The 15,932-nt window shown below is 42.0% G+C and overlaps 1 protein-coding gene across 1 annotated transcript in view; it reads right to left on the minus strand.

The window, feature by feature from the left end:
• Positions 1 to 15,932, minus strand: part of MEI1 (meiotic double-stranded break formation protein 1) — a 669,052-nt gene that overhangs the window by 173,919 nt on the left and 479,201 nt on the right. The window contains exons 19-22 of the mRNA XM_030213469.1: positions 14,878 to 15,025; positions 13,925 to 14,144; positions 13,143 to 13,294; positions 8,131 to 8,296 (exon numbers count right to left, since the gene is read on the minus strand). Coding sequence (XP_030069329.1) covers positions 8,131 to 8,296; positions 13,143 to 13,294; positions 13,925 to 14,144; positions 14,878 to 15,025 — 686 coding nt within the window. The remainder of the gene's footprint in view (positions 1 to 8,130; positions 8,297 to 13,142; positions 13,295 to 13,924; positions 14,145 to 14,877; positions 15,026 to 15,932) is intronic.

The raw sequence follows: 15,932 nt of genomic DNA on the forward strand, positions 1-15,932 counted from the left end.
TCCGGCTGAATTTATTTGCTGATGATATACTTTTGTATTTGGAGAACGGCCCCAGAGACCTGCCTAGAGCCCTGGAGCTAATAAGAGAGTTTGGAGATTTGTCAGGGTTAAGAGTGAATTGTGCTAAATCGGAGCTACTCTCATTGTCGGGAATAGGGGGAGACCCTGGGATGGAGGGGTTACCAATAACACCAGCTAAAGGAGTGATGAGATACCTGGGGGTCTTCCTTAGCACAGATACAAAGCTTTTCTATAAAAAAAATGTGGTTGACCAAATTGAAAATATTAAGCGACTCTGTGACAAATGGAGAGACCTGCCACTCTCGTTGACAGGTAGAATAGCATTGGTAAAAATGATCCTTCTGCCAAAAATCCTCTATCCCTTGCAAGCAGCCCCTATATGGGTGTTAAGAAAAGAAGAACGATTGTTTCGGTCCATCATCAGGAGTTTTATCTGGAGAGGAAAAGGGGCCAGGATAAGTTATGTTAAACTATCTTTAAAAAAGGAGAGAGGGGGATTAGGCCTCCCAGATCTTCGAATGTATAATGTAGCAGCGCTGATGCGCTTCATCTATGAAGGGATAATAGATCAGCAGCGGTACTTGCCAGAGGGGGGGATGGAATCTTGGAGTAGGCCTTGGTCATTTATCAATCTGATACATGGGTCCCCTAGCGGGGATATTAATATTGCTAGTAGAAGGGAGCTAATAGGGCCTATGCGGAGAGCTTGGGGGTGGTGGAGACGTCAGCAAAAGAAGACACCGGAAGCTTCACCCTTTGTGAGTCTAGTGGGTAATGAAGCGTTCCCACCGGGAATGGGCAGAACGGCGTTTACTACCTGGAGGGATAATGGGTGTAGGATACTGGGGCAACTGTTGGAAACTGACACTGATACCTTTCACACATTTGATAGGGTAAAGGAACAATGGGACTTGACAAATAAAAATCTGTTACAATATCTTCAAATTAGGCACTACTGGTCCTCTCTAAGAACGAAACATGGGGAAGCGTGGACATGGGGACCATTAGATAGAATTCTTCTTAAAATCCCATATCAATGTAATGGGCTATCGACCTGGTATAAAGTGCTGAATGAAAACAGGCGGGAAGAGGAAATGAGGAAACTGATGGCCAAGTGGAATGGGGAATTAGGCACTAGCTACACAGAACCAACATTTCAGAAGCTGTTTGTGACACTTTATGAAATGGTTAAGATAGCGGAGCTGCAGGAAACGCAGTATAAGATTTTGCATAGAGCATTTATATCTAGGGCAAAAGGGAAACAGTTGGGACTCTGGGCAGATGAATGCTGTATCAAATGCCATGGGGCGGGGGGGACGCTGCTGCACTCCTTTTAGAATGCCCGGCCCTGGCACTGTGGAATGAGGCCCTGCAGGTGCTTGATAGTGTTGTGCAAAGGACCCTGGAATGGGACTACGCAACTTTGCTGCTGGGAGAACAAACCCTTCTAATTCAACAGGGCCTAACACAACCATATAGAAGGCTGGTGTATGTTGTCCTTCTGTTGGTCAAGAAAACGATCTTACAGTTTTGGATTGCCGAAGAGGGGGCATTAGGAGAGGTATGGAAAGCTAAAATGAAGGAGGTTGGCACATTTGAAAGAAGACTTTACTCCAAGGCCAATAAACCAGAGACCCGGAAATATGCCATGCTGTGGGAGGAATGTTTACATGTGCTCGTTTGAAGACAGGAAGGGGGTTGGGAGAAGGAGTGTGTAGGGATGAGAGGGGGGGAGGGGGGACGGTGTGAAAGTTGAGAAGTGGACTGGTTTGCCTGTGGGAGTGCAAGGGTGTATGGCTGAAGGGGATTAATAAAATAAAATGCAATGCGGGTTGTGTTGGACACCTTGGATTGACAGGGTTGTAGATTAAAACCACAAATTGGAGCTTGTAGATTGTATATTGAGCATTACTATGTATACTTTGTGCATACAGCCTGTCATTGTATGAATAAAAATATATTTCAAAAAAAAAAAGAATGTTTGTACGTTTGGGAAGCTTGCCAGGTGCCCTTGGCCTGGATTGGCCGCTGTCGTGGACAAGATGCTGGGCTCGATGGACCCTTGGTCTTTTCCCAGTATGGCATTACTTATGTACTTATGATTTTCGAAAGAGATCGCCGGCCATCTTCCGACACAAATCGGGAGATGGCCAGTGATCTCCTGAAGTCGGCCAAATCGGTATAACCGAAAGCCGATTTTGGCCGGCTTCAACTGCGTTCCGTCAAGGGGCCGACAAAAGTTCAAGGTGGCGTGTCGGCCTGGTAGCGAAGGCGGGACGAGGGCCTGCGTTGAGATGGCCGGCTTTGCCCGATAATGGAAAAAAAAGCTGGCCTTCACAAGAATTTGGTCCGCTTTATTTGGACCCTTTTTTTTCAGGTCCAAGTCCCAAAAAAGTGCCCGAACTGACCAGATGACCACCGGAGGGAATCGGGGATCATAGTAACATAGTAACATAGTAGATGACGGCAGAAAAAGACCTGCACGGTCCATCTAGTCTGCCCACGATAAACTCATATGTGTATACCTTACCTTGATTTGTACCTGTCTTTTTCAGGGCACAGACCGTATAAGTCTGTGCAGCAGTATTTCCCGCCTCCCAACCACCAGTCCCGCCTCCCATCACCGGCTCTGGCACAGACCCCATATAAGTCTGCCCTCCCCCATCCTAGCCTCTCAACCACCAACCCCTCTTCCCCCCGCCACCCAATTTCAGCTAAGCTTCTGTGGATCCATTCCTTCTGCACAGGATTCCTTTATGCCTGTCCCACGCATGCTTGAATTCCGTTACTGTTTTCATCTCCACCACCTCCCGCGGGAGGGCATTCCAAGCGTCCACCACCCTCTCCGTGAAAAAATACTTCCTGATATCTTTCCTGAGTCTGCCCCCCTTCAATCTCATTTCATGTCCTCTCGTTCTACCGCCTTCCCATCTCCGGAAAAGATTCGTTTGCGGATTAATACCTTTCAAATATTTGAACGTCTGTATCATATCACCCCTGTTCCTCCTTTCCTCCAGGGTGTACATGTTCAGGTCAGCAAGCCTCTCTTCATACGTCTTGGAACGTAAATCCCATACCATCCTCGTAGCTTTTCTTTGCACCGCTTCCATTTTTTTAACATCCTTCGCAAGATACGGCCTCCAAAACTGAACACAATACTCCAGGTGGGGCCTCACCAACGTCTTATACAGGGGCATTAAAACCTCCTTTCTTCTGCTGGTCACTCCTCTCTCTATACAGCCTAGCAATCTTCTAGCTACTGCCACCGCCTTGTCGCACTGTTTCGTCGCCTTCAGGTCCTCAGATACTATCACCCCAAGATCCCTCTCCCCGTCCGTGCCTATCAGACTCTCCCCGCCTAACACATACGTCTCCCTTGGATTTCTACTCCCTAAGTGCATTACTTTGCATTTCTTCGCATTGAATTTTAATTGCCAAACGTTAGACCATTCTTCTAGCTTCTTCAGATCTTTTTTCAAGTTTTCCACACCCTCCGGGGTGTCCACTCTGTTGGAAATCTTGGTGTCATCCGCAAAAAGGCAAACTTTACCTTGTAACCCTTTGGCAATGTCACTCACAAATATATTGAACAGAATGGGCCCCAGCACCGATCCCTGAGGCACTCCACTACTCACCTTTCCCTCCTCCGAGCGAACTCCATTCACCACCACCCTCTGGCGTCTGCCCGTCAACCAGTTCCTAATCCAGTTCACCACTTCGGGTCCTATCTTCAGCCCTTCTAGTTTATTCAAGAGCCTCCTGTGGGGAACCGTGTCGAAAGCCTTGCTGAAATCTAAGTAGATGACGTCCATAGCACGTCCTTGATTTAATTCTCCTGTCACCCAGTCAAAGAATTCAATGAGATTCGTTTGGCACGATTTCCCTTTGGTGAAACCATGTTGTCTCGGATCTTGCAACTTATTTGCTTCCAGGAAATTCACTATCCTTTCCTTCAGCATGGCTTCCATTACTTTTCCAATAACCGAAGTGAGGCTTACCGGCCTGTAGTTTCCAGCTTCTTCCCTATCCCCACTTTTGTGAAGAGGTACCACCTCCGCCGTTCTCCAATCCCTCAGAACCTCTCCCGTCTCCAAGGATTTATTAAACAAATCTTTAAGAGGACCCGCCAGGACCTCTCTGAGCTCCCTCAATATTCTGGGGTGGATCCCGTCCGGTCCCATGGCTTTGTCCACCTTTAGCTTTCCAAGTTGTTGATACACATTCTCTTCCGTGAACGGTGCTATATCCATTCCATTCTCAGGTGTACTTTTGCCAGTCCCTCGTGGTCCTTCTCCAGGATTTTCTTCAGTGAAAACCGAACAAAAGTAGCTATTTAGTAAATTGGCTTTTTCTTCATCATTATCTACATAGCGATTCGCTGTATCTTTTAGTCTCACAATTCCCTTTTTAGTCCTTCTTCTTTCACTAATATACCTGAAGAAATTTTTGTCGCCCCCTCCTTACATTTCTAGCCATTTGTTCTTCCGCTTGCGCCTTCGCCAGACGTACCTCTCTCTTGGCTTCTTTCAGTTTCATCCGGTATTCCTCCCCGTGTTCCTCTTCTTGAGATTTTCTATATTTCTGGAACGCCAACTCTTTAGCCTTTATTTTCTCAGCCACTTGCTTGGAGAACCATATCGGTTTCCTTTTCCTCTTGCTTTTATTTACTCTCCTTACATAAAGGTCTGTGGCCCTATTTATTGCTTCTTTCAGCCTGGACCACTGCCCTTCCACTTCCTGTTCGTCCTCCCAGCCCATCATCTCCTTCCTCAGGTATTCCCCCATTTTACTAAAGTCAGCACGCTTGAAATCCAGGACTTTGAGTTTAGAGTGGCTGCCCTCCACTTCAGCCGTTATATCAAACCAAACCGTTTGATGGTCACTGTTTCCCAGATGTGCACACACTCGCACATTTGACACACTATCCCCATTTGTGAGCACCAGATCCAGCATCGCTCCCTCCCTCGTGGGTTCCGTCACCATCTGTCTGAGCAGAGCACTTTGGAAAGCATCCACGATCTCTCTACTTCTTTCTGATTTGGCAGACGGAACCTTCCAATCTACATCCGGCAGATTGAATCTCCTATCAACAGAACCTCTTTTTTCTTTCCTAATTTTTGAATATCTGCAATCAGATCTTTATCTAGTTCCTCTAATTGTGTGTGGGGTCTGTAGACAACACCCACGTGGACAGAAGTTCTATCCTCTCTTTTTAAGGTGATCCATATCGCTTCTTCTTTTCCCCAGGTCCCTGTCATTTCAGTCGCCATGATATCATTCCTCACATACAGAGCTACTCCTCCACCTTTACGACCCTCTCTATCCTTCCTAAATAGATTATAGCCTGGTATGCTTGCATCCCATTCGTGGGAACTGTTGAGCCACGTCTCTGTGATTGCAACAACATCTAAGTCTGCTTCCACCATCAGGGCTTGAAGGTCATGAACTTTATTGCTTAGACTACGAGCATTTGTGGCCATTGCTTTCCACCTATATTTCTTGGTATGTGTTTTAACATTAGTGATTTGGGGGTGTCTTTTCACTTTGGGTACCTTCATGTCTTTTTGTTCCAACTTTATTGCTTTTTCCTCTGCTTCAGTTCTATTTTCAGGAGCATTACAGTGCTGTAATGGAGCAAAAGAATTCTTTAGTGGCTCCCCCAGTGGTCACTAACCCCCTCCCACCCTAAAAAAAAAAACAACTTTCAAAACTTTTTTTGCCAGCCTCTATGCCAGCCTTAAATGTCATACTCAGGTCCATCGCAGCAGTATATAGGTCCCTGGAGCAATTTTAGTGGGTGCAGTGGACTTCAGGCAGGCGGACCCAGGCCCCTCCCCCCCTGCCTTTTACACTTGTGGTGGTAAATGGGAGCCCTCCAAACCTCCCCCCCCAAAACCCACTGTACCCACATGTAGGTGCCCCCCTTCACCCCTTAGGGCTATGGTAGTGGTGTATAGTTGTGGGGAGTGGGTTTTGGGGGGCTCAGCACCCAAGGTAAGGGAGCTATGCACCTGGGAGCTATTTTTATTTATTGTTTTACTTTTTAGACGTGTCCCCTAGGGTGCCCGGTTGGTGTCCTGGCATGTGAGGGGGACCAGTGCACTACAAATTCTGGCCCCTTCCATGACCAAATGCCTTGGATTTGGCCGGGTTTGAGATCGCCGGCTTCAGTTTCTATTATGGGCAAAAACCGAGGCTGACCATCTCAAACTCGGCCATCTCTGACATTTGGGCGGACCCAACCGTATTATCGAAAAAAAGATGGCCGGCCATCTTTTTCAAAAATACGGTTGGCTCTGCCCCTTCGTGGCGCCGTACTCGGAGATGGCCGGCCATGGAGATGGCCGGCGCCTTTCGATTATCCACCTCATGGAATATGTTTGGCCTGGCCTTAAAGGATGGTAATTTTGAACAGCATCCACGCCTGATGTAAATTTTTGACCTTCGCAGCTGCTCCTCTAAGTTTTTTTTCACCATTCTTCTCATTTTATCATAGTCTCCTTTTTGAAAGTTAAATGCTAACATATTGGATTTCCTGTGTATGCAAAGCTAATATCAAATCAGAATCTGATCATATTATGATCACTGTTATCAAGCGGTGACAGGCATACAAACCTTTAATGTAGGGATTCCTTAGTTCTCCATTAAATAACGTGTCTCCTTTTGAGAGAATAAGTTTTTCTAAAGAGTTTGATATGATCTATCTTTAAAAGTATCCCTTTGTTATCAGAACAGGTTTTTGCAATGGAATGGTTCTGAGAGTTTTCTAGGAGTTCTGTGATATAGTACTTCAGCGAAAGTCAGTTTTCTCTTTCTCTCCCTTTGTAGAGAAAAGCAGGGAGGCACACAGGCAGCAAAGGCTGTAGTGTGTGCGAAGGAGTAGCTGCAGATCTGAGTGAGAAGTTTGAAGGGTTTTCTCCCCTATGTTGGAGTATTAAGGAGGGAAATCAAGTATGAAGCTTTACATTCCTATATATTTTTTCTAAAGTCCTAAGATTGTGGACATGAGAAGTTCTTATTCATACATGAGAGCTTTTGCATTTAGAGTTTTTCCATGGAAGAAAATATCCTAGCCGGAAGAGACATTCAATTGTTTTGCTAATAAGGGACCTGGAAATCACACAGCTTCCTGCTATAAATTCAAGGAAGAAGAGAATTTCATTCTGACTCTTCCAGTCAGTGCCACCTGGTGCTAAAAGGTGCTATATCATCATTAAGTAAAGAGAAACCTGTACACATGCAATATTCAAGTGAAAGGACAAGAGAAGGAAACTGTCCTATAAAACAGGAGACAGCCATTGCCAGTCAGGTACTGGGGGTGTCCTAAGAGGCTCAAGAACTCCTGAAACCTGCCCATTAGGACAGCCTACATTAACAATCTAAGGAATTCAGCTTGTTTGGCTTATCTATGTGCAAATGGAAGAAACTGATTCATTACCAAGTCAGCGATCTGTTTGCCAGATTGTCTCAACTGAAGAGTAAAGTTTACTGTTAGAACACCATCCACAGTTGGGATAAATGATGTACCAGAGTCCAAATGTGTAAACTGCATAGGCATAGGAATGAATCTTCCCTTCTTGCTAGGAAATCTTGCACCCACAGCTCCCTTTTACAAGAAGGAAATCGGAGACGATTTACATGAACAAAATAACACATGATAGCCCTTGTGGTACAGTACTGTATACTATGATAGATGTATGCCAAGCACATACAAGACTATGCTACTTATTATGGTGTATCTCAATTATATTATGCTGACAATTCATTCAATTTCTGTTTTATGAATGTTCTACTGTGCTGTTTTAACGTGCATATTCCGGACACTTTATCATATTAGTGCTACTACTAGGATTTAATTGGACTATCTACAAGTTTAACTCATTGTTTTAACTACATATAATACTGACATTTAGTCATTTTACTATTGTTACTGCTATTGTAGTATACCACCTTAAGTGAATCTCTACATAAAGGCAGTTAATAAATCTGAATAAATACTTAAACCATATAAAAAAGGTAATGCAATGCGTCATCCATAAAGGAAGGCTGTAACAACTGCCAGTTCCTCTCCCCATCCTTGGTTTTGCTTTCTTCTCTCATGGTTCACACCTTGTAATGCTTCAGAACTGTTCTCTATCAGCAGCCTCTGTAGAGTCTGAAGAAATTTGTTTCGAAAAAGATCAGAGAAGAGGAAATTCTCATTCTCTTTCAAAAATGTTTCCAACACAACCAGTACCTTGTAAGCCATATCCACAGTGCTTGAGCACATCAGATCCTGGAAAATGAAGAAAAAGATTTTGAAATTCTAGAGTATTATTTATTATTATTATTATTTATTTATGGTTCATTTATACCCCACATTTTCCCACAAATGCAGGAACAATGTGGCTTACATGAATTACAAAAGTATATCTCAAAGTATGCTAAAGTAAATTAGCCTCAGGTGGCACAAGGCCATTCTTGAAGAAGGAAGTAGCAGCAGCCAGGAGGTGAAGGAAGAAAGAACAATGCAAATAGCAGAAGGAAGAACAAAATGACAATGGCATTAGAGGAATGAAGAACATAGGGGAAGCAGAATAGAAAGACAAAGGAGCACAGGGGAGAGAAGGATAAAGAGCAGAAGGTACAGAGAGGTAACACAAGGGGAACACAGGAAACAATAAGAGATGCATTATTATTAATTCTGCATTTATACCCCACATTTTCCAAACTAGTTGTCAGTTCAATGTGACTTACATTTTGATTTGAATAGATCAGTTACAAAGTTGTTTGGTGTAGATGCGGGCTTAGATCAGAATCCATATTGGTCAGTCATTGTGGTGTTAGTTGGTGTTCCAGTAGGTTATGTGGGTTCTCTGACAAAGAAGTTTCTGTAGAAGTGAGCTTTCGGGTGTTTCTGGAAAATTATGTAATTATTTGAGTCTTTTAGGGCTGTGGGTAATGTGTTCCAGATCTTGGGACAAATGTATGTGAAGCTGGTTGAGTATGAGGATTTGTATTTTGAGAAAATGTAGGGTGAGATAGGTTCTTGCTCCCTTTATTGCATTGCGTATAAGTAATTCTTTTAGGTTTGACATGTATTCCGGTGCAAGACTGAAAATTATTCTGTAGGCCACTAAGCATACCTTGAAAGATATGCATAATTTAATGGGTAGCCAGTGGAGGTGTTGGAGCAATGATTTTGCGCTTTTGAATTGATTTTTTCCAAATATTAGTCTTGCAGCTGTGTTTTGAGCTGTTTGCAGTTTCTTTAATATTTGTTCCTTACATCCGGAATATAAACTCCATTGCAGTAGTCTGCATATGAGAGGGCCATGGATTGGACTAGTGATCGGAATTTATCTCTAGGGAAGTAGCTTTTATGCATTTTAGTTTCCACATGATTTGGAACATTTTCTTTGTGGTGTATGAGATTTGTTTATCGAAGGATAGGTAGCAGTCCTTAGTGACTCCTAATATTTTCAGGTTGTTGGTTATTGGAAGGGATGTGCCCATGATTGTGCTTGAGAAGGGATTGGTGCTCTGTGGTGATGTGAGTATCAGGCAATGTGTTTTTTTTCTTTGTTCAGTTTGAGTTTGAACATTGCTGCCCATGATTCCATTATGTTTATGCCGTCCATCATCCTGGTCACGATTTCGTGCAGATTCTTTTGGAAAGAGATATAGATTGAAACATCATCAGAGTACATGAGAGGGTTCAAACCTTGTATGGATAGTGTTCAGGCAAGAGGGCCATCATCAATTTGAATATTTGTGAGAGTGGCAATCCCTGGGGAGCCCCAAATTCTGCTTTCCATGGAGGGGAGAGTGAGGAGTTTGTCCACTTGGTAGGATCTGGTAGTTAGGAAGCCTAGTAACCAGCCTAGCACTTTCTCCCCAATATCAGTTTTATCGAGTATTCTTTTGAAGATTATATGATCAACCAGGGTGGGACGGGTTAGTGACCACTGGGGGAGTAGGGAGAGGTCATCCCTGATTCCCTCCGGTGGTCATCTGGTCATTTAGGGCACATTTTTGTGGCTTGGTCGTTAAAAAAAAAAGGACCAAGTAAAGTCGGCCAAGTGTTTGTCAGGGATGCCCACCTTTTTTCCATTATCGACCAAGGACGCCCATGTGTTAAGCAACGCCCCAGTCCCGCCTTCGCTATGCTTCCAACACACCCCCATGAACTTTGGTTGTCCCCGTGACGAAAAGCAGCTGAGGATGCCCAATATTGGTTTTTGATTATGCCGATTTGGGCGACACTGGGAGAAGGACGCCCATCTCCTGATATGTGTCGAAAGATGGGTGCCCTTCTCTTTCGAAAATAAGCCCGATAGTAAAAATTTTTTTTAGGTATATTAAAAGCAGGAAGCCGGCAAAATAATTGGTTGGACCGCTAGATGACCGAGGAGTAAAAGGGGCGATCATGGAAGACAAAGCCATAGCGGAGAGATTAAATGAATTCTTTGCTTCGGTTTTCACCAGTGCCAGAAATGGTATTCGAAGCTGACAAGTTGGAGAAACTTAATGAATTCTCTGTAAACCTGGAGGATGTAATGGGGCAGTTCTACAAACTGAAGAGTAGCAAATCTCCTGAACTGGATGGTATTCATCCCAGAGTACTGATAGAACTGAAAAATGAGCTTGCGGAGCTATTGTTAGTAATATGTAATTTATCCTTAAAATTGAGCGTGGTATCGGAAGATTGGAGGGTGGCCAATGTAACGCCGATTTTTTAAAAAGGTTCCAGAGGAGATCTGGGAAATTATAGACGGGTGAGTCTGACGTCGGTGCCGGACAAAATGGTAGAGATTATCATTAAAAAACAAATTACAGAGCATATTCAAAAGCATGGATTAATGAGACAAAGTCAACATGGATTTAGTGAAGGGAAATCTTGCCTCACCAATCTACTACGTTTCTTTGAAGGGGTGAACAAACATGTGGCTAAAGGTGAGCCGGTTGACATTGTGTATCTGGATTTTCAGAAGGCGTTTGACAAAGTACCTCATGAAAGACTCCAGAGGAAATTGGAGAGTCATGGGATAGGAGGTAATGTTCTATTGTGGATTAAAAACTGGTTAAAAGATAGAAAACAGAGAGTAGGGTTAAATGGTCAGTATTCTCAATGGAGAAGGGTAGTTAGTGGGGTTCCCCAGGGTCTGTGCTGGGACTGCTGCTTTTTAACATATTTATAAATGACCTAGAGATGGGAGTAACTAGTGAGGTAATTAAATTTGCTGATGACAGTTATTCAAAGTCATTAAATCGCAGGAGGATTGTGAAAAATTACAAGAGGACCTTAAGAGACTGGGCATCTAAATGGCAGATGACGTTTAATATGAGCAAGTGCAAAGTGATGGATGTGGGAAAGAGGAACCCAAATTATAGCTATGTCATGCAAGGTTCCACGTTAGGAGTCACGGACCAAGAAAGGGATCTAGGTGTCGTCGTTGATGATACGTTGAAACCTTCTGCTCAGTGTGCTGCGGTGGCTAAGAAAGCAAATAGAATGTTAGGCATTATTAGGAAAGGAATGGAAAACAAAAATGAGGATGTTATAATGCCTTTGTATCGCTGCATGGTGCGACCGCACCTCGAATATTGTGTTCAATTCTGGTCGCCACATCTCAAAAAAGATATAGTGGAAATAGAAAAGGTGGAGAAGGGTGACAAAAATGATAAAGGGATTGGGACGACTTCCCTATGAGGAAAGGCTAAAGCGGCTAGGGCTCTTCAGCTTGGAGAAAAGGCGGCTGAGGGGATATATGATAGAGGTCTATAAAATAATGAGTGGAGATGAATGGGTAGATGTGAAGCATCTGTTTACGCTTTCCAAAAATACTAGGACTAGGGGGCATGAGATAAAACTACAATGTAGTAAATTTAAAACGAATCGGAGAAATTCCTTCTTCACTCAACGTGTAATTAAACTCTGAAATTCATTGCCAGAGAATGTGGTAAAGGCAGTTAGCTTAGCGGAGTTTAAAAATGGTTTGGAAGGCTTCCTAATGGAAAAGTCCATAGACCATTATTAAATGGACTTGGGGAAAATCCACTATTTCTGGGATAAGCAGTATAAAATGTTTTGTACTTTTTTGGGATCTTGCCAGGTATTTGTAATTTGGATTGGTCACTGCTGGAAACAGGATGCTGGGCTTGATGGACCTTTGGTCTTTCCCAGTATGGCAATACTAATGTACTTATGTACTCAGCAATGTAATTTGCTGTCACAGATAGAGTCATAACATTGCGTCTAGGTGTAGGCTCAGCATTTAACTTTGATTATAATGTATCAGGAGCTTGTGAGTATTGTTTTTATATGAAGCTATTTATGAACAAACAATGTTATTTATGATCACACTTTTTAAATAATAGTTGAATTATGTGATGGTGTTTTACTAGCAATTCCTCTGCTAAGACAATTATACCTGACATGATTTATTATGTTAATTAAGTTACATATATAACTTCAGTATAGAAAGAATTGTTCTTTGTGATATATTGATATTTTGATAGTACATTAGAACTTGAGATTCGTATGTTTACATTATTAATATTATTTTATGTATTTTTACAGTACCTTCATATTTGTTGTTCTACATTTTAATTCTTAAAGGAAGACGTTGTGGTGTGACCCAATTCTGGTATTTATATGTTTGTATGTATATAGCATGCAATTTTATTTTATTCTATTTTGTATTGCTTATTTGGATTTTTGGTTTTTAATTGCTGTATGTTTATGTACGCAGATGATGCAGATATTCGCCAAAACACGGGCCATGTTGGGTCTTACAATAAATTGCTTCCTCCAAATTCTTGCTCCACCTGATTGTTCCATCTGTGACTCACACACTGTCACTGCTCCACGATTATTTGTGTTGGTTTCCCTCTGATCTGTTTACTACTCCAGAATGGACAGTTTCTCTATTCCATAAACATAAAAACCTAGAACAGCATTTATATGTCTTCCTTATTCCAGGTTCTGACAATTCTCAAAGGATTCTACACCTACAAGTTTTCTTCCTAAAACCATTTTTATGGCTTTGGCTGCTGAGCTCCCATTGCATTATCTCTGCATCTCATTTCTGTAAACAATCTTTCTTCTTCTTGCATTCACTAGCAGACAAATTAATTACCTGCAGATGCTTAATTGCCTTCACTTGTGGGCTGAGACTGCTTGCATTTGTGAAATAGTTTCCAATCAATCCAGGACTCCCAGGAACTATAAATTCCAGCACTCCTGTGATCTTACTTTCTTTCAGAGCACTGATACCTACTCTGGCGCACCCTTTAGTGTTCAACCAATGTAAAAATAGTATAATGCTATCCAGCACACCACAATATATTAAACTTTTTGGAAGGTATAATACTTAACATAGAAAATAAAAGGGGAGATGAATAAAAATACTATGCAAAAACAATAAATTTGTGTAGATAACAAAAATGAGGCAAAATTATTTTCAAACAGTGCATACCTCTCAAAATCAGAGCAACAGCAATGAGATCAGGTAAGTCTACATCTTAAGAAGCAGATGCTTCTACTGAGTCTATATGGAAAACTGTTTCTCTGTTTAAGTTAGCTTGCTCCTGCCCTACTGACTAAACTATGTGTTTGCTATACTTATTGACTCTAGTAATGTTCTTGGCTAAGATAGGAAACCTATGCTGAATTAGCCTTACTTTGCAAATCATTTGAAATATCTAAATTATGTGGCAGGGGAGTTTCAGGTTTGTTGGTTGTGTTGACATGTGTAAATTCTAAGATAACACCCTAGCTATGCAGTTTTTCCTGAATCCACAAAATTGCAAGAGCCTGAGGGAATTGATAATAATAATATATACTATACCAATAGAATGAGAAAGGCACTGCAACTGTTTTGCAAGACTCTGAGTAATGGACGGAGGCCACTTTGAATACCAGGACAGAATTCTGACAATTCAGAAATCCCAGGAGATATTTCCTCCTCAGGCTGGTGGTAATCTTCACAGGAGATCCAGAGTTCAAGAATCTGGGGGCCAAACTTGTCTGCCAGTTGGGGATAGCGCAAGAAGAACTTGAGAAAACGGACATCATGAATGTAGATCAAGCCAAGATCTGATATATGCTCCAGCATCCTCTTTACAGTACTCAAAGAAGCCTGATAAAGGAAGAAAAAAAAGGATACTAAGTTTAACTTTTACATTTACTTAAAAAATTTCTTTATGCCTCTGTACCTCAAGGAGCATCGAAGTTTGAAATGAAGAGTAAATTTTATCATGTGGCCCAGTATCCAGTTGGTTAATACAGTGTCTTCACTCCACCATAACGAAAACAAATCTTTGTGACTTTTAGTTGCTGTAATTCAGTTATAATCAAAGAACTACTTAGGCTCCATTGTCTGTGACACAGTTTCTAATGTCAAGGATCCCTGTAGTTCAGGATAGTAAACATGATCGTTTCTATAGTACTTCCAAAATAACAGATTCAAATAACAATTATAATTAGTACACTGTATTATCACTTGCCATGGTGCAGTAATTCTGAAATAATGCTGAGGTCATAATAGGTATAAACTTTTATTAAAGCCATGTGGCAAGTTGACATGTTTTAACTCAGGTGCTGGTCTCTGTTTTTATCTATGTGCAATTACTTTACACACATTTTCAACTGCACTGGTGTACCACAGAATTGTGGTCAATAATATGCATCCCTACGGGTTTATTTACCGAAGTGCAGAGCATGTTAAAGTGCATTATGTACTATGGCTACCATTATGTCTAAGGGGGCCTGTTCACCAATAATGTGTGAAAATCTGCATTAATACTTACCAGAACTTAACAAAGAGACCCATCAAAGATCAACTAGTAAGGAAGTGAAGAACTGTTTCTTACCATGTCTAGGTCATCACACTTGTCTTGACAAACTGCAAAAAGGAAAAGAATGGCTCTGAGCACTTCTGAGGCAGGACTGTCTCCGTTGTCCTGCACCGACTGAAGGAAGACACTCAGCTCAGAGAATAAATCTCTCTCTGGAATTAACCTACAAACCAAAAAAAAGGGGAAAACTCATACTAATCCATTAATTCTAGGCTATTAATCAAGCACAGCTTCCAACAAAGTCATTATGGAAAATACAATGCACATAAATATCTCAAGGCTGGACGGACTTCTAGAGTCTGTGTCCCAGAAATTCCAAAGAGACAATGATCAAGGTAGCTTTTTCCAGGCTGCTCTGTTTGCAGAATTATTTCACTGTGTTTCACAAGCATTTATTCACCAACATTTTATACACCTTTTTGCCTTTAGAGATTTTATGTTTAAATCTATTTTATTAAAGTAAAAGAACATGGAACATACTTAAACTTCATTTCAAAACAATCAAGTCATGGTTTGTCATGTAAAGGCATGCCATGCATTATAATTTCCACAATAGTCTAACTGAAAACCCAGGCAAGAAGCTTTGTTTCTTATAGCCTCTTGTCTCTTATGTTTCAATTGTTTCATTGGTGGCGATACATGTCCATATCCACAATTATGTACAGCAATTTCTGTCATCCATTTTTTCTTTTACATTGATTCCCCCCTCCCTCCCCCCCCCCCCCCCCCCCCCCCACAAGGGAGCAGAGTCACTCCACTACATCGGAAAGCAGCCATAGGACCAAGCATATCCTTATATCTAGCAGGTCAGGTTCAAGAGCATACTGCGGCCTCGTGGGCTCGACTTGTATATGTATCCATTCCAGATTCGGCCTTTAGAGATTTTAATTGTGACCCCTGAGGCAGGCAGGTGGTTCTGCTGAAACACAGACCGTGTTGGGCCCTTCTTCTGGTGTTGTGAATAAAGTGTGTTTAAGCAACATTTCCTGTGATGGATCGTCCTTTTGCCAGCCTCTACTTTCTTTTGTCTGTATTTTATATCGCATTCATTGCTAGTTTAATCATGACTT

This window comes from Microcaecilia unicolor, chromosome 1 (genome assembly GCF_901765095.1).
Source record: "Microcaecilia unicolor chromosome 1, aMicUni1.1, whole genome shotgun sequence".
Classification (NCBI taxonomy): Eukaryota; Metazoa; Chordata; class Amphibia; order Gymnophiona; family Siphonopidae; genus Microcaecilia; species Microcaecilia unicolor.